A 19640-nucleotide genomic window follows, 5' to 3' on the forward strand; every position below is an offset into this window, starting at 1 on the left:
ACTTCAATAGATGCCAAGAAGACCAAGACTTTGTATGTCTTTCTTGCCATTACCAATAGAATTTCTAGGCGCTACAAGTCTTTCTTAAAATTAACAATGCCATAATTTTCCTCCAATTCTTTTCAGGTTTAATCATTTTGGGATTTTTTCATTCATTAATCTCTATTGTATCGGCAAAGAAACTAATTTATTCCAGGAAGACCAAGACTCTACATGTCATTTGATTGTGCATGTCATTTGATTTTTTATTTTTTTTCGTTATTATTTTTTTATTTTTTTGTTATTATTTTTTATTTATTCAATTTCGTTACTATAAGCAAAAAAAAAAAAAAAAAAAAGAAGGGGAAAATAGTAACGAATTCAGACATTTATCAATAGTTCAGAGACCAAATTAAGCCGATCGAAAATTCAGGGACCAAATCGGGCATTTATCAATAGTTTAGGAACCAAATTGAGCCGATCGAAAGTTCAGGGACAAAATTGCACATTAAATAATAGTATAGAGACCATTTTTGTGATTCCAAGAAGACCAAGACTTTTGCACATTTTTAATGGGAAAGAAACTTTCCAAGAAGACCAAGACTTTATATGTCTTTCTTGAAATTACCAATAGAATTTCTGGCGCTACAAGTCTCGCTTAAAATTAACAATACCATAATTTTCCTCCAATTCTTTTCATTTGGGATTTTTTCATTCATTAATCTCTATTGTATCTTTTCAAATTTGAGTTCAACAAATGAAAAGAAAAATGCAAAGAGAAAAACTGACAAGAAGAAAGAGCAAAAAAGTTAAAAAAGGAAATAAAGAAGGAAAGGGGCAAGATAGAGCACCATTGAAGAACGGCCACAGCGTGTTGTTGCCGTTAGCACCGTCACTTTGGTGACTATTCCCAACTTTGCCACCTTATAAGTTACAATGACCTCCATAGACAATATTTTTCTTGAGATGTTTTTCTTAGAGTGGCTCAGAAGTTGAGGATAAGGACATCGAAATTATCAAAACTTTTGCTTGTTTTACAATAGAGTACCTAAACTTTTCTTTTTTCAATCAAGTATCTCACTTTTTCAAATTTGATACAATTTGAGGCATTCGCTAAATGAATCATCATGTCATATGATTTTGGTTACATGATTCGCTCACCTCGCATATTGAGTAATGTGGAAAGAAAAAATATTGACTTAGATAATCGTAACGTCTTATATATCTCGGCTGATGTGGCAGCATATCAAGATATCGTAGAAAATACTAATGTGGGCAATTAACAACTATTTAATAACATTAGTATGATATCAACATTTTTTGTTAGTGATTTAATAGAGGACTTAACCTATATTCGGAAAATTGAGGTAATTAACTGAATGAAATAAAATTTTGGTATGATTAAAAAAAGAGTAATAATATGGATACTTGTGCATCATTATCCAATAATTTTATCCTTTTTTTTACGTGGTATTCATGTGAAAGGGAATATTAAATAGTTTGTCAATTTCAAGCCATTGCAAAAAGATTTTAGTGGCTATATGTCAAGTCCATTCGGAGACTATAACGTTGTCAATGTTGATTTCCTTTATATTTACCATTCCTGCCCCTTTTTCTTGGCCAATTCCATTGCTTTCCCTTTCATCTATTCACCCAAAACTCAAAAAGTATGTGTAAGGTGGTTTGGCTTAAATCAGTTTGAACCAGTTTGAAAATGTACCGATTTTCAAAATTGGATTTGCCTAGTTTTAGAATCCCACGGGTATAGAACTGGGCTTTTGGCTACTGTTGTATATGAAGGGACTCAAGCGCTCAATTCCACGGATCACCATCATTTTACTTTATCACCAAGGCCAAACGATTCATGCGTTCATGGGCAATTGACAGCATTACATATCTATAACCGTTTGCTCCAGACACAATCACTTATTCACCCCTAATCCAATCACTAGGATCGCAAACTAGCAAACTAACTGGTTCTCCGACTGGCCTAAGTTTGAAAACATTGGTGCCAAGTTCCTATTTCTTCTTAAAACAAGTAGATAATGACCATCTTATATTAATTGAGTTGTAATTGACGCAATACTTTTGCCACGTAACGAAAGATGATAGCTAAGTGATTATAACTAATAAACATTGATGCTCCTCTTTCTCCTTGATTATATTAGATCTAGAAATTCTTCGTACTGCTCCAAATGAGGTTGATGCTGAACTTCCATGGTACATTACTCCTGTTGTTGCGCTAGTTGGAGCTACGACTAATGCTTGACCTTTCCCTTAAAAATTTCGTATTCAACGGTAAGTCTTTGCTTTGGCATCGCACGGACTTCAATTTAAGATGCTAATAAATCTTAGTCAATAGGGAAAAAAAGTTAACATCTACCACTCTTAGGAACCTTATATGCTATTAGGAACTTTGTCGAGCATGGCATGCTATCGAGAGGTCGTAGGACTTTGTCAGGCTTAAGAAGAGATCTAATCGCCCCAATCAAAAGAAATGAAATCTATCAACCATTGGATTTTGTTGTAAAGCAAAAAACTAGAAAATGATGCAGTGCAATATATTTAGCTACGCAGTAGCAGTTTAATTTGTCACATGTAGTTTTTGGATATCATGGTTTCTGCGAGCACGAGAAGAAAACTAGTCACAACATTTGGAAGCAAATTACTCAGTATCATCTCCAGCGAGTTTGCTAAGAATTTTCTTTTGATAAGCAAAAGAAATTTACTACACAATGGCGTCAAGCAGATGCTAGCCCACGTAACAAATCATAAACGCAGTTCATGCTATGAGGTATAAGAAAGAATGCACATTAGTAATGTCATTGTCACACAACCAAAAGCCGTGAAAAGCCATCTATCATTCAAAAAATAAATAAACCAGTCTTGCTATTTTCAAAAGTATTTCTTTCTTCACAACGAAACAGTAAGCTGTTGAAGTGAATCAACCATGAACACGGCCCAACATAAACGATGAGTAACAAAAACTACTTACTGTTTGATGTTGGGTTCTAAAATCCAACAAAAGGAAGCTCTCTAGTAGAACGCAAAAACAGGAGTGTGCCATAGATTCATGGAGAATTTAAACAGAAATTACAAGACCTATGAAACAGGCAATTGGATAGAAAGCAAATGAAGGTGTGTTGCAGAAGGCAATCATAGACATTGTGGACCTGAATATCCATGCACAGTGATGAACAAAGCATTACTGCAGGGTGAGCTCGGCATCTAATTTGTAACAACAAGAGAGAGTGTGTCAATCATCATAGATGCTGAGGCTGTGTTCTCCATTATAGCTACTACCTAATCATCTCTTTGACCCAACAATTGAGATTCAAATGCATAGTGGCAAGTTCATCTTCAGAATAGCAGATTAGTACGGCCGCACCCATTAAGTCAAACCATTAACTGAGAATGAACCAGTCACTGTAAGTAGACTGCTTCTGATGTCCTTGCTGGCATCAAGGCGAGCTGAGAGTTGCCAAAAGCATTATCTGCACATTCTTTCTGAATCATTGATTTCAGGAGTTCCAGTGGCAATTTTTAGGACTAACAAGGAATGAGATGGATCAGTCCACTATTAATTAACTTGGTTTATAGATGTAAGCAAAGTTTGTCTAATTAAATCTGTACAAAAACTTGAAACTTTGAACTTGTGAAGAAGAAGACTTGGAAAGCAAGTTATCTTGACAACTCGAATAAGAACATATGACCTTTAAATGAATCACGAGGCTTGTACTTATTGTCAATTTCATGTATATCCATTAAGGAGCTGTCTCCAACTGCAATATCCTCCAATTCACTGATGGCTTCTATTTGGTTAAGCTGCATAGCAATGCCTCCATCCTCAGAGCTGCCATCTAGAAAATCATTATCTTCCATATCTGATGAGTCCATAAAAGTTTCTATCTTTTTCTTCCTCCCCGTATAACCAATAAGGCTTAGGACTTTTTCCTTCCAAATAACGAGCGGACATTTCCGAATCAGCTCCGCACCTTCATAAGCTCCTCTGAAGAACACACTAAACCTCTTTCCCCTCTCAGAGACATAGAAAACGCCATAATGCTTCAACAAGAGTCTCATCAGCTTCTGAGGCATCACAAATTCTTGTCGAAAGTGCGAGAGGTGATTGGTTACCAACCTCTTTTCCATTGTGAAGCTAAGTAACTCGTGCATTGCTGCAATGGATCTCTTGTTGAATTCTTTCAATCCAGCTTGAAGGCCACATGCATCAGCATAAGGAGTCAAGTAAGACCTTTTCTGAAAGTGCTCAATCTTCCCTCCCTATCTACACACCTTCTTGTAATTGGGAGGAAACTTCAAGGGGAAAGATAGGGAAAGCAACCCTAGAGTATGAAAAGGCAAATTCTGATACCCCCAATATGATCTTGTCCAACTCTGTGATAGCCCAAGCAGGATTCCGCTCTATGAGCTTGAGGTAATCAACTTCATATGGAGATTTAACCACTTTGAAGTGCCGCAGATACTTGTGTACCCACTTGCTCCTAAAATTAGCTGGCAAACCATACTCTCTCCTGAAATGAGCAATTTTGTCCAGAGGAAGCCATTTATCGACCGATATCGTCAACATCCTAGTCACGTATTCAACAGCCGTGCCAGAATGTCCCCTAATCAATCTCTCCTCTTCCTCTAATGAGTCTTCAGCTTCTTTAGTTAATTCCAAACCACAATACCCCTTTGATCCTTATACAACTCAAAACAGTTTTGGTGACTTCAAATAAAATCCACTATACCGTTTGCTTGGCTATAGATCCAGCGATCACACATGGATTATCATCTCGGGTTCCTTTTTCAACATTTCCATCAAAACCAACACCTTTGACACCACTTTTGCTTCTCAGTGGCAATTTCGAGATCATGGACCCTCTTGTCCTTATTCCTATCTTGCACTCTCTTGCTGGTGGTCATGAATCTACGCTGTGACCAGTTAAGTAAAATCTCGCCAAACTCAAGTTTCCTCTCAGGGTAGGCGAATGCACTAGTGAGGTGACAAAGCAACCAAACTCTCTTGCCAAACTTCATTCATTCGAGAAAGCCACTGTTTTACCAATGATTTGAAGACGGGTCATCTCAAGATGGTAATGCGTCGCTCCAAATTCAAGAAACAAGCCCAACAAAAGCAAATGCCTCTCACTCAGGGCAAACATCAAACAGCTTACATGCAATGGAACAAGGAACAACAAGAGCCCAAGACAAAAACATTCGAGAAGATCGCCGTAAATGCGCGATTAACAACTCTCTCGGATCACTCGATGAAGCATCAGTCTCGACTTCGATGGAAGCTGGTTGGGATTTCAGGCGGGGTTTGTGCGGAGAACGAAGAAGAAGAAGAAAAATAAGAAGAAGAAGCGGGGCGTGAAGAAGAGGGAATGGGGGTAGAAACGGAACGGATTGTCGTTTTGGTTTTTGCATTTCTCGTCGTGGGAGAGATGATATTTTGATTTAAATAATTAAAAGAGCTTGAGGGTCTTATAAATGGCGATATTCTTGTGCTTTTAATATATATATAATTGAGGCATTAGAGATTACATTAGAAATCCGACTTAAAAACATAATAAATTTTAGTAAAAAAAATCGAACCATATTGAAACCAAACATTGTATCTTATATTTTGTAGCGTCTTCTCTCATTATACATACATTCAAATACTTATGTAAAAGAACAAATTTTTTAGGAAAAATATAAGGAAAAATATGTTGAGATTAGTGATGGTTCTACATTTTAAGTATGATTTGCCTATTTTGTAAGTTGGAGTCGAACCACAAATCAACTTGTAGACATTAAATGTGCTCCATGTTTGTTACATATGCTTCATGTTCATCACCTTTTATTGAATCACTGAGTTACAAATTTTAGAATGTGTGCCCAAATTGGTCAAAAGCAAGTTCTTAGCAAGTCATTTCGGATAACTCAATTATTCATTGATATTTTTCTAATTCTGTGAGTAATAAGTGTGGAGTTTAAACATAATGCCACTAAATCAAGTATTGACCACAATATGGATCGATTCTTTTCCTTTTCTAAGAAGAGCTTACTTCAGTCCAATTTAAGAAAATTATAAGCCGAACAGGATTAAGATAAATATAAAACCAAGCTAAATAAAAACTGAGTTATTTTATGCAAAAAAAAAAAAAAATCAAACCAATATTTCCCTCTCCCTCTTTAGGAGTATATCTGATAAATTCTTAAAACAGATCTATTAAACCTCAGTCAAACCTCAGAATAACGAAACTCAGTCAAACCTCTTTTTCTTAAAAGAGAAAAAAAAAAAAGGAAAAATAAGCTGAGAGCCATTCCCCCCGCTTCCCGCCTCTCTGTATATATATAAGATTCCCTCCAATTTCCGATCGTTTCCAAAATCTGCAAAAGAAAATTCGAGAGTTTCTCCTCCTGCGCAGAGCGAAATTCCATCGTCGTCGAAGATGCTTTTGTCTCTCAGGTGAGTTTCACGAAGCTCCGCTTGATTTCACCTCATGTCCCTTTCCGCGGCACGATCGCCGGCGATGATGATTCTGAGTTTCGTCTCGTGTTCTTTCGTTGATGTTCAGAGCCAAAAAGCAGAAGATCGTGGAAAGAGAGGACGTCGACGACGGAGCAGAAGACCTGCTCAAAACGATCGACAAACAAACGCGAGTTACGGCAAAACAGAGCGTAGGCAACTCCTCTCTGTTCATCTGATCGCTTTTCGTAATGAGTTTCGGTGCGTCCTTTGATTCTCAGATGATTATCGTGATTTCCTGATCCGTGTTCGATGAAGCTATGGCTGTGATTATCGTGATTTACATCTCGAGCTTTCTCTCGAACTTGCTGTGATTTCCTGCGCGTGCAGTAGTTTTCACTTTTCAGTTTTTGTCTTCTGATCATACGAGAGCAATTCCAGCCTTCCTTATGTTACGTGACCTTGGAATTGCACCATCGTACGTCTTATTTTCCATGTATTCGTGACGTAGCTGGATTAATAACGAATGTCCCAAGCTTAATTCATCAATAAAGACTGTTGGAACGCTAGATTGTCATTGATCATTTAGGAAATGCTTTTGTCCTGACATTCTACATTCACCAGAAAACATAGAGTTTAACGCAATGGTTAAGCTCGAGTCTTTGTTGAAGGACGATTCTGATTCGCTCAAATCCAGCAAAGTGAAGAATAATGTGGAGAGAATCGAATACTGAAAGCCAAGCCCTCGATAAGCTTTTAGGCGGTAACAGACTTTCTTTTGCAGACTGCGTGTCGTTTCTCCATGCATTTCAACGAAAACAAATTTCACCGGTTTGGCAATGTTTACAGGTGGTATTGAAACTCCAGCAATTACGGAAGCATTTGGCGAACCTGGGTGAAAATCACAGTCCAATAACGTTACCTTTGATGAACTTTTAGTTGCTTTTGTTAATTAGCTTTCTCAGAAAATGTTGCTGACGTCACTTCAGGTCTGGGAAAACCCAGCTTGCATATACCCTATGTGTTACTTCCCAGGTTGGTCTGAATTGGATATTAGGTTTCTGTCTTGAACTTCTGTTGCATTTTTTGTTCAGATGAACAATGCCAAATAGTAACATAATGATTGAATTTCTATGAAGTATAAAGATGTGGGTGATCTTGGCATCATAATGTGTGTATTAGGTGATTCTGGAAGTATGGCACTCATTTTCTGTAATCTGCAGTCAGTATACTGGAACGCATATACAGTGGCTCAAACCAAGCAGGAAAAAGGCCAGAAGAGTTTGTACCATGTCACAACCGAGTAAAAGCCTTAATCATAGTCGGACTCGGACTTGGGTTGATCATTAGTCGAATGTGATGCTTGAAGATACTCTACTTTATTTGCAAATCCTACAACAGTATTTACCCCAGTTTTCAATCATTCTTTATTAATAGTTTGTGGATTCCATGCTCGTAAAATATTTTCAGCTGCCACCTCACATGAGAGGAGGAAATGGCAAGGTAGCTTATATCGTAAAACAGCGGTAGGAACTTTGTATCCTATTATAATCTGTCTGTATTTTTCTTGACCTCAACAAAGCTACTTGTGTTTCATAATCGTCGTCTGTCCATGTAAGCGCATGTGCACTTTCTTAACTTAGTACACCTGCAGTCTTAGATAATGTAAGCAATGCTTTCTATACTGGTGGCAACTCTTACTTTTCTGGCTAGTGTACTTGCTGTAATCTAGTCTTTCCATGAATTTGAAGATCATTTATGCCCGTGCCTCTACTTCTGAGCATCAGTACAACTTGCTTCTTGGTTTGGCTGTCAAAATGTCTGAAGAACCATTCAAATTACTGGTAAGACACTGCTCGAGAATCAAACCCTACATATTTTCTGAGGTGTGGATGGTTGACCTATGGTGAGTGCCTTTTTCAGATTGTGGATTGGTGATTGCTCTCTTCAAGTGGATTTTACTGCAAGAGAACTTGCAGAGCCCCAGGTTGATCCTGAAACCATCAAATCATGCAAGTTGTTATTTTGCCCTTATCTGGTTTGACACTAATGAATTCTGAATTGCAGCAAAAATTGGCACAAATGCTCTCACGTTTAATTAAGATAGCCAGGAATCTAATGTGGCAGTGTACATAACCAATCAAGGTACTGCATCACATCTCATTTTTCCCACTTGTAGTCCTGCATCCATTAAAGTTGTTATTCAATTTAGCCCTTTGATGGTTGCACACTGACAAATAGCATTTTGGGGACTGCACTAAGCTCATACTGATTCTTGTAAATCTCAAGAACCAGCTATTTGGTGTAAACTGGTGATGCATACAGTAGCTTCAGTCCATGACATAGGAAAAGGATTTTATTATTTTTAAGACTTCATCTTCGATTTATTTGTTGCAGTCGTAGCTGATCCAGGCAGAGGTGTGTTATCAGACCCAATGAAACCTGCAGGCGGGCATGTTCTGGCTCATGCAGCCATAATTAGGTTAATGTTTGGGAAAGTCAGGGGAGCAGCGTGTCTGCAAGGTGTTTAAGGCCCCAAACCTACCCGAAGCTGAAGCTAAGTCGATACTGAGTCTACATATGGATAGGTGGAGACCTGATTTAAGCATGGTGCTTACAGTATACTTGATGTTGTATGGAGATCCATGAACACGTTGAATACGAATTTTGTGCAGAGCAATTAAACAAAAAGAAGTGGATATCGAGAATTTTTTTTTAGCAGGACTAGTAAGTTGTGCAGCCTGTGCTATGTAGACGGCACATCTATCAAAACCATCACTTATGTAAATTTTTTTAGCGAGAGCTCCTATGTCAATAGGATGAGACTGAGATTTATTTCATCTATGTTGAACTTGACAAACACACGTTTTTCAGATAACAACAGGGGCATAGCCGATGCGAAGGACTAAAGAGGTCTCTCCTACCAAGATGGCTAGGCGAAGTGTTTTTTTTTTTTTTTTGCAGTTTGATTCTGCATCGTATTGATAGCTACCTCTATCTTCCTTCATGTTAAGTTTGTATCGACATGCATCAAGGTCCTTTTGACTGCTTTAAAATTGCACGAGAGGTTACTGCTTTAGCCTTTAATATCTAACATGCCACAAGGCATCGTGTAAACTCGATTTCCATATGAGGACCAGCATGCTCCAAGTTATCATAGTTCACATTTGTCCTCATATAACAATATCGTCCCGGCCTAATTTACAAATGGAGAGAACAATTTCACAATAGACATCTAAGTGAAAAAAAAAAAAAAAACATGACAGTGAATAGACTCTGCATGATGGCTAAATGAAATGCCAGAAAGATATTACTTCACAAAGCATGATCAGGTTCTGTAAAGGCTTGGTTTTATAAGCAAGATATACAGCTGCATAATACAATGTCATCTCAAACTCTCAACATAGAGTAACCAACCATTAGAGCTGAAAAATTGTCAATGTATGAGAAAGCGTGACTGGGTTAAACGCAACAGAAGGCCACTCAATAGCTAATGGCCTGTCCAGAAAGGGCCACAAACCATACGACTCAGTACAACGAGGACTGGTTCGCAGCACTCCCGATTCCAGGCATGCTGGAGTCCTTAGTCTCCGCATCCACTTTGAATGTGGTGCTGGACACATGGCCAGAGCTGTCCACCCAAGGAACCGGCTTCACCTCATTCGGTGGGTGCTCATAACTCCTCAAACCTCCAGAGCTGGTGAAGTAGCATCCTGAGTTGGAAAAGAATGCAACGTTAAAAGGTGAATGATTTGGCGCTCGAAAACCATTGGAAGAGCAACATTTTAGGTGAAAATGCACAAATCAAAACATGCATACAAGTAAAGAACATCATTTTCACCATAAATTATAAATTTAGGTTCGGAACCAATTTTTCCAATATGATCTCACCCAACAAGATAACATTCTCCTCTGAACTCTGCTTAATATCAGCAGAGCTCATCCATCCTTACTTTTCACATTGCAATGCATGGACCGAACTCCAGTGGAGCTGCATCAACAAACCCAAAAATTAAATTACCTTTAGGGAATGGTGCGAAAGATTTCCCACAGCCCATCTTCACGACTTCTGCATCATCCGAGAGAACAAGACTGCCTCCAGAATCACTTCCCGTAAGAAAGCAACACTTCCATCAACATCCTGCATGATTCGAGAACAGAAAGGATTAGATATAGATTGTAGGTGGAGGGAGATTGAGAGCGATATCGAGAATGAAACCAATGAACATTATTATTACTCTCAGAGATCAGAAAAGCGGTTTTAGAAGAGCTGTCAAAGAGCACAAAACCAAACTTCCTGCTGATGTCTCTCACAACTTGATCAGCAGGGTAAGGCCTCCAATCCCCCAAAAGTTCTATGAGCTTCTATATGATGATGATGACCTCATTAGCGGTTTTGTTCCATCCATATGGCTGCTTACGAAGAGCTACATTCTCTATGTGTCCTCGGAACAAGCAGGAGATATCATTGACAACGGCAAGCAATCTGCCACAGAGGGTAAGACATGTCAAATCTCAATGTGGGATAAGTTGATCAAGAAGAGAAGACATCAGCACAATCCCTGTCAATTAACAATCCAATAAATTTCATTTTCCGGCTTTCAAAATGAGCCAGAGACTCGAGTTCCAATATCAGTCTGTATTACGCATCGAATTGAGGGAGCAGAATCAAAATTGATGCCTTGAAAACCAAAAACTTACCCGAACCCAAGAAAACTTACATTACATCAAAGAATGAATCCCGGCAGTTAACAAATGAAAGTGAAATATGAAAGAAGTTGGAAGCATTACCTGAGGAACAAAAAGAAGTCAAGGAAGACAAATCTATCATCATGGCTCGGGCATGATCGATTTTACTTCATTGGATCCGAATGCTATCAATGCTGATGAAAGGGATCTCTTGAAGGGAGAGAGAGAGGGCCATCCTCAGGCAAGTAACCCAACTTCGCATCCATATATGAACATAAATTGTTGGGATTGAGGCCAAAACGAAAGAGAGGAGGCTGAATTAATTGTTGTTCGAAAGAGCATTGGGTGGCTAAAGAGAAAAGCCAGCCCAAGGAAGTAGTGGACATGGATGCAGCTGTGGCATACAAGAATATCATCACCATCATCAACTTTCGCAAGCCAGTGCAATTGGAGACTAAACGAAGCTCCTGCTGGATATTCAAGCAGCTAATTATCAATTTTTCAGCTCTGAATTTCAGTCATACTTCATGAAAAAATCGTCTCGCACGCATTGGAAGAAATTACTTCGTATTAAGCATCGAACTGAAGAACGAGACATGAAATCGATGCATTCAAGACGAAAGAACTTACCCGAACCCTTGAAATCGGTAGATGGAAGGATTGAATCGCGGCAGTTAGCAAATGAAAGTGAAAGTGGATCGGTTTCACTTCATCGAATATGAGAACCCAATCAATGCGGATGTTAGGGATTTCTTGGATTTCTGGAAATCCATGCGGAGCATCTCCATGGGAAAGTATCGATTTGTATTGAGCATCGAGTTGAGGAAGCAGAATGGAAATCGATGCCTTCAAAACCAAAAACTTACCCGAACCTTAGAAAACTGACTGTACATGGACGAATCAATTCACTGGATCCGAATCAATCAATGATGATGAGGGATCTCTTGGATGAAGGGCCAATAGTCGCCGGTGTGTTTTGAGCATCGATCTTTAGATTCCCGCATCCAATCATATCCACAATTTTGGAGGGAGGGAGGGAAGCCATCCTCTCGGCAAGTCCCTCAACATCCGGGCAAAAGTGAATATAAACCCTTGGAGAGAGGAGAGATGGTTGCAAAGGCCATTTGATAGTCTTTCCACATTCCTCATACCTTCCAAGCGTAGAGAGATAAGAGAGGAAGGAAAGAGAAGACTCCAGGAATCCTTGTCGTCTTCCTCCAAAGGAAAGCACTCCTTGTCTCCCTCCCCTCCCATGCTGCTTCCGTCTATTCCCAGTCTCTCGAGGGAAGTGAGCATGGGCAAGTCCCATTTTCTCACTGGCTGCTTCATATTCTCGCACTTCCAAATAGAAAACTCCCGCAAATTTGGAGGCAAGCCTCCTTCAGGGAAGCATTCGATATTTTCACAACTATTAATTTGTAGCTCCTGAAGGGACGTAAGACGATGCCACTCTAATGACTTTATCTTCGGACAAAGGAAAAGTTTAAGGCACGATAGGGTGATGGGAAGGGGAGGGAAGCCCTCCATCTCCAATGCTGGACACACCTTTATTTCCAAACTAGTGAGATTGTTACAACTATCAATGTTATTGTTGGCAATAGACTTTATCTTTGGACACTCAGAAAGTTTAAGACTAGACAAGGTGAGGGGAAGGGGAGGCAAGTCCTCCATCTCCAGTGCTGGACAACCACTTATATCCAAACGAGTGAGATGGACGAGTGTATGTAGGCATTGTGGTAGGCTTCCTAAATTCATACAATCGTAAATACTAGAGATTCTAGCATTTCTACTACGGCGATGATCTTCTAGCAGACTCCACTCCTTTACAATCCTGCAATATGAAGTGTCTTAAGAGTAGCAAGTCTATCCTTAGCAAACGGAAAAGATATCCAAGAATCACAATCGCTAATATGCAGATATTCAAGCCGCGACATCGTGTTATTGTTGCTGGGGTCATTTGGAGGAATGGTCAATCCCATGATTTTTGGACATCTCCAAATGTTCAAATGTCTAAGTGTGTGCAACTTGCTTGGAAGCCTTTCTAAGCTCATGCAATGACTCAATTCCATCCTTTCAAGGTCGCGCGGCAGCTCAATCTCTCCTTCTCCCTCCATAAAAGATGTGAATCGAGGACACCATCCAATGACTACACTCTGGAGGCAAGAAAGATTTTGCATTTCAATTCCACTTTGCCATAGGTATGTTAGCTTGTCACATCTACTTATATGAAGCTCCTTTAGCTTGACCAAGTAGCTCATAAATCCATTATCAAAGCAAACAAGCTCCGCAAGATTCTCAATTTTGAGAATGGTTAAAGAAGTTAGTTGGCCCAACCTCTTTAAGATCTCCTTGTTACAATCCCCAATGTGTAACTCACAAAGAGATGGAAGATGAACCACATTGGTTGAGTCATTCAAATGCGAGCATGAATCAATTTCTAGCTTTATGAGATGGTCTAGTTGACGAGGCAATGTCCCTATCAACTCTGGACATCTTCGGACAACAAGATGCTGAAGACAAGAGAATAATACTTCTTCTTCTCGACCTCTAGCATAATGAGACCAATCTATCCATGCCGACAACCCTTCAAACTTCAAAATTGTTAATGATGGAAAAGGGCTTTCAGTTCCATAAAATTCAGAGCCTATCATGCGTAGTGCATGTAGATCTTCAAGAGATAATTCTTTGAGTGAAGGGAGCTGTCCAAGGGATGGTAGCGATCTAACATTAGGACAGCCAAGCAAGCACAAAGACACCATCTTAGAATAGGATGGACCACCTAACCATGACGGGAATATTCCACCACCATAGTACGAGATAGTGAGATTTTTAAGATTATTGTGAGGTCGCAAAGAGTGAAGAACCTGTGCTTCGTGCTCTGTATTCCGGAAATTTCCAAAACATTCATTCCAATGCAAGAATAAGTTGCTAAGGTCTTGCTTTCTAGACAAATTAGCATCAATTGCATCTTTAACTTTTTCCACCTTTTGCAATTCAGATATGAGTAAATCTCCTTGAAGATGTGGCAAGTTCTTTAACTCCTTTAATTGTGACCCTATCTCTATTCCTACCACAAACTTGGGCAAGATAATAAGATTCCTCAAATTACCGATATTCAATGGCATCTTTTTCAGACTCTCTGTATCTCTAATGTCAAGAAATTGTAAGCTGACCAAATTTGCCATATGTGGAGGCAACATAGAAAGGTACCTACAACCTCTTAAGATCAAAACTTGTAATTTGCACAAGGTGCCAATTGACTCAGGTAGCCTTGTGAATTTGCTGTATGAGAGATTGAGATATCGGAGATATTTTAGATCACCGACACAATTCGGTACCTCTACTAGTATGTCACAATGACATAATGATAACACTCGCAAGTACTTCAAGTTTGTTAGCAAGTCATGTAGCACCTTTCCGGAAATAAAAATTTTATTTTGTAAATAATCAATTTGAATAGTCAACAGCATTAAACTTCTTAGTACCTTCATTCCAACATATGCTCTCAAGCTTTCTGATGTAACATATCATGAGACAAATGATGCATAACGAGCTTTCTCTTTAAAAGAGGCATCATCTTCATCACTCACTACCTGAGACTCCCTAGAGGTAAAGCATGTTACATCTGCAATTGACTTTGCTAGATCATTCAAAAGATCGTGCATCAAAAACTTCGATGTGTCAACACTGGATTGTTGAAAAAGGATCTAGATACTAACTCATCAAAGCATTTCCGTCCTAATCTCAAGATATTCTCTTTTGCTTTTGTCCATCTAAAAAGCCCATTTGCTATCCATAAGAGCACCAGCTCATCCCTCTCAAATTCGTAGTCCTTTGGAAATACTGCGCAATAAGTAAAACATCTTTTCAAATAAGAAGGGAGATGGACATAACTCAATTTCAAAGCTGGAAGAACCTCATCGTTTTTTGCCAATGCTACATCCCATATTCTATTATTTAAGATAGCTTCCCATTCATCTAGATTCTCTTTATTACGTAGGAGACCACCCAATATCTTCGCTGCCAAAGGTAAACCTCTACATTTTTCAGCTATTTTCTTGCCTACTATTTCCAGATGTGGGTGCCTCTCGAAATTTCTTGCTTCCAAAGCATGATAGGCTAATAAGTTGGTACAATTTTCAATGGACAACTCCTTCAAAGGATATGACAAAGCTCCTATTAAGGAAACAACAGAAAGGTTGCGAGTCGTTACAATGATCTTGCTTCCCTTAGCCCCTGTGTCAAATGGCTTTAAGAGGGTAGTCCATTCAAGGTACTTCACATTCCATACATCATCTAAAACCACAAGAAACTTCTTTCCCGATAGATCATCTTTCAACTTAACTTGAAGCCTGTTAAGATCTTTGTCCTCACAAGGACACACCAGTGATTGATTGTAAAATAGTCTTTGTTATGTCGAGAACATCAAAAACATCTGAAACACAAACCCATGCTTTCCTCTCAAAATAGCTATTCATTTTGGGATCATTGTACAACCGTTGAGCCATAGCTGTCTTTCCAACACCGCCCATCCCAACTATGGGGACTATGCTCAGCCCAGCATCAGAATTTCCAACCTCACCGATCAATATTTCCTGTAACTCCGCTTCTTCCTTCTCCCTGCCGAAAAACCGAGTCTCTGGCAAAGAAGTGCTAGGGAGCCTTTTGTTGGTGTAGTGGATATGTCACAACATTCTCTCTCAAGGTCAGACGAGCCTTCCTAGTGACAATATTTTCCAACCTGCCATTGATCTCTTGTACCTTAGTTTCAAAGGAGCACGAGTTCAGATTCGATCCAGATGATCCATCTTGGCCCCAGGAAAAGAATTTCCTTTTCTTCTGATCTCTGCTTGCGCTGGATTCTGCCCCAGACTTAACTTGAGTGGCTTCAATCGCGAACTCATCAAGCAAGTCTTCCATGTCAAAGGCCAAGTCCCTAACATCATCCAGCCACAGCTTCACTAGACGGTTACCACCCAACTGCTTGTCCTCTGCATCATCCAGCACCACGTTGATTGTTTCCAGCATCCCCTTCCACTCGTCGTGTAAAGCAGTGTTGATTCCTTCGCGTTGTGCATATTCCAATCCCAGAGAAGTCAACTTGTCGAAGAGGACCTGAAAGAAGGAACCCAAAAAGATCTCTCCAATGGCCATGGGTGAATCAGTCACTGCAGAGAACAACAAGGGCAATGGCGAAGCAAAATGACAGTGAGCTAATGGAGAGAGAAAACTATGAAGTTCAGGAAGACCAAGGCTTTTTTCCTGCCTAAAAGGACCGAACGAAGATGAAGACTTTTAAGGACGATTTCTGTCCACAAGTACTTGTTTCACCTCCCATTTGCATTTTTTTCTTTTTTAAGTCAGGCCCATATATTCGTACTTTCCACTATCATTTATTTGTTTTCGTAATTTAAGCATAAACTCAGGAAGACCAAGGTTTTTGTGGACATCATGTAGGTTTTTTTGTCTAGAAAGTGAAGCAAATGTCAAACCGAAAGGCAGTAAAATCCAGCAACACTAAGACTTTGCAGGACACAAATGCCATTGTTGCTTCACTTTTCACGTCCCTCGTCTTCCATCCTTATGCGAATATCTTGTTTTCCATTACTAGTAGAATTTCCATGCATTACTGTTAAAGTTTACAATACTATAATTTTCATCCAACCCTTTTCATGTTCATTTATTTTGTGATATTTCATCATTAATCTCTATTGTACCTGTCTATGAGAATTATGTCTAAATTTTCATATATCTTTTCAAATTTAAGTTCAATAAAAGCAAAAAAAAAAGCAAAGAGGAGAACAAAAAGAAAAATACAGCAAGAAAAAAAAATGCCGGAATGGGGAGAGAGAGAGAGAGAACACTACCAGTCTCACGGTCATTGCCCTGCCGCTGGGCCGTCCACACCAACGTACCATTTTATAGTCACATTTGTAGACAATATTTTTCGTCAAATGCTTTTCTTAGAGCGGTTTAGGAGTTAGGGATAATGACATAGTAAGCTAAGCTTTTGTTCAGCTTACAATCGAATACCTACACTTCTTTTTAGGCGATATTTGTTCTACAAACTCATCCTTTGGATTCATTGCTCAGTTTCACTTAAATTGTTTTTGTTTTTTATTTATTTATATTTTTCATTCTTTCATGTGAAAGAGAATAGGAAATACTTTCGATAATTTCACGCCATTGCAAAAATACTTTAGTGGCTAAATGTCAAGCACACTTGGAGACTATAAAATTCTCAATGTTAATTTCTTTAAATTATCATCTCGAATAATTTCAATCATAACATTTGAAAAATAACATATTATTCGTGTCCACTTTTTTGGCCAATTCCATTGCTTTTTCTTTCATCTCCTCGCCCAAATCAACAAAAGTATATGCTCAGATAGTTTGGTGCACACTTGAATGTAATTGGAGATTTAAAATATATTTCTAAGTCTAAAGCACTTCTTTTCTTCCACTCGAAATATTTTAGTGGCTTATCAAACATTTGATTGAAGACAGACTTTTTCTACGTACTTGATTTTTTGTCGGTTGGACATTATGTTAATAAAAAATACTATTACATGTACCGTTCATGCACACATAATTTAAAACTTTACTATGATTTATTTTATTCATTTGAAGACGTTGGCACATTTATATGTTCTTGGTTTATCTATCTGGTCTACCAATTCAACTAATTTGCATGATAGTCTTTTTCGTAGATAGCAGTTTGTATATTTTTCTGTAAGCCAATGAATATTCCCTAATTTTCTTCGTCATGGGATAATTATCCTAAATATCGTAAACCTATTGGACAACCGCCAATTCAATCCTAAACTTTTCAAATTGATCAATTTAATTCTAAATTTGTTAATGATTTGCTAATGTAGTTCTTCGAGCCAATTTTGACTAAAAAATCGTTGATGTATATGTTAACCATCCTATGTAGCATGATCATCAATTCAGCACTTTAGATCAAAAATGATTATATTGATAAATTGTAAAAAAACTTAAGATTAAATTACTTAAATTGAAAAGTTTAGAATTTAATTTGCTATCATATAATATCTTTAGGACTTTTTTAGACAATTTTGTCGGCAAGTCACGTACATATGTCGAAAGCATTGAAGCAGTAATGATGTTTTCCTGGGACTAGGCTACAGCACTCTGTCATCCATTGAATTTTGGGTGCGTTTCAGATGAACGCTAGTGGTTAGAAGAATCAAAATGATGTACTTTTTGTCCACAAGTGCTTCTTTCGTAGTATGCAGAGAACATCTACAGAGACTTTATTGCATATAACGTGCTTTTTTGTCTGGAAAGTGAAGCAAAAGTGAAAGACCTAACGGGAAAGAAACTTTTAAGTTTCCAGGAAGACCTGTTCAAAAAAAAAAAAAAAAATTTCCAGGAAGACCAAGACTTTGGCTATGTAAATGTCTTGGTCATCATTACAAGTGCCACTTCCACGAGTTATATTAACATTAATCTATTCTTTTTTCTTTTTTTCAAATTTTGCTCAATTTGAGGTGTCCGTCATATAAATTGCCATGTCTTGACATTGTTCGATTACCCTACAAGTTCGACGATGAGGAGAGAGAGTGTACGTTGGCTTAGACAATCTTGGCATAGATTGTTTTTGCTAACATGACAACATCTCAAGGTACCATATCGACACCAATATGGACATTTGACAGCTATTTAACAGCGCTAGTCACCATGTCAACCTTTTACATCCGAAATTATAACAAAGACCTCACTTTAATCCACATTTGAAAAATTGAGGTAATTGATTAAACCATAAAAAGTTCATGTACTTTATTGCGAAAGGGATAACAATTTAGAAACTCACGATTTCATTATCCCAAAAAGTTTATCATACAATCATTGGTCTAGGTTAAATCTCACATGTACTTTTGTTTATGCGATATCTTTTCTACAATTTTATCCTCTCAATTCATTGCTTGGTCTCCCTTTTAATTTTCTTTTGTAAGATTATTCATTCTCTCACGTGAAAGACAACGGGAGATATTTTTGTTAATTTCACACGCCAAAAGATTTTAAGGGCTAATCGTCAAGAACATTGAAAGACTACGAAGTTTGTCAATGTCCATTTCGTTAAATTTCCTTTCGTTTAGACTACTAAGTACTAATGATACCTTGGCACAAGTGAACAGCTTCTTTGGGCCAGCAAATCTCACGAGCCCATCAGTCCAGCAATTTTTCAGCACCGTTCAGCGAAGCCCGTTTAGTTCAGTCCAGTTTAAGGCCCGGTCCAAGCCCGCCGGTGTCGTCGAAAGCCCGATTTCGGCCGCCATCGCGGTGTCTCGGTCTTCGCTTTTATCAAGTGAGTTTTGCTCACTAATCCCTTATTAATCGGTGAATTATGCTTAGAGGTTGGATAGTGTAGATATCAAGGAAATAGGTCTCGTGTATTTACCGAGCAAGTCTCAGTAATTTTCCGGGCTCGCATTGGCTTCCAATTAGGCTATAACGGGCCTAAGTTGGATTTATTGCATTTATTTAA

The 19640-nt window shown here is 38.5% G+C and overlaps 1 protein-coding gene and 2 pseudogenes across 1 annotated transcript; 1 reads left to right on the plus strand and 2 right to left on the minus strand.

The window, feature by feature from the left end:
* Positions 1-3551: 3551 nt before the first annotated feature.
* On the minus strand, positions 3552-4352 carry LOC120290397 (protein WHAT'S THIS FACTOR 1 homolog, chloroplastic-like). Its single transcript, XM_039306515.1, has one exon. It carries the CDS (start codon positions 4153-4155, stop codon positions 3661-3663), a length of 495 nt encoding a protein of 164 aa, XP_039162449.1. The 5' UTR covers positions 4156-4352; the 3' UTR covers positions 3552-3660.
* Positions 4353-7971: 3619 nt separating this feature from the next.
* LOC120290398 lies at positions 7972-9118 on the plus strand (annotated as a pseudogene).
* A 5674-nt stretch (positions 9119-14792) lies between these two features.
* Positions 14793-15792, minus strand: LOC120290824 (annotated as a pseudogene).
* Between the last annotated feature and the right edge of the window lie 3848 nt (positions 15793-19640).

This window comes from Eucalyptus grandis, chromosome 2 (assembly GCF_016545825.1).
Source record: "Eucalyptus grandis isolate ANBG69807.140 chromosome 2, ASM1654582v1, whole genome shotgun sequence".
In the NCBI taxonomy this organism is placed as follows: Eukaryota; Viridiplantae; Streptophyta; class Magnoliopsida; order Myrtales; family Myrtaceae; genus Eucalyptus; species Eucalyptus grandis.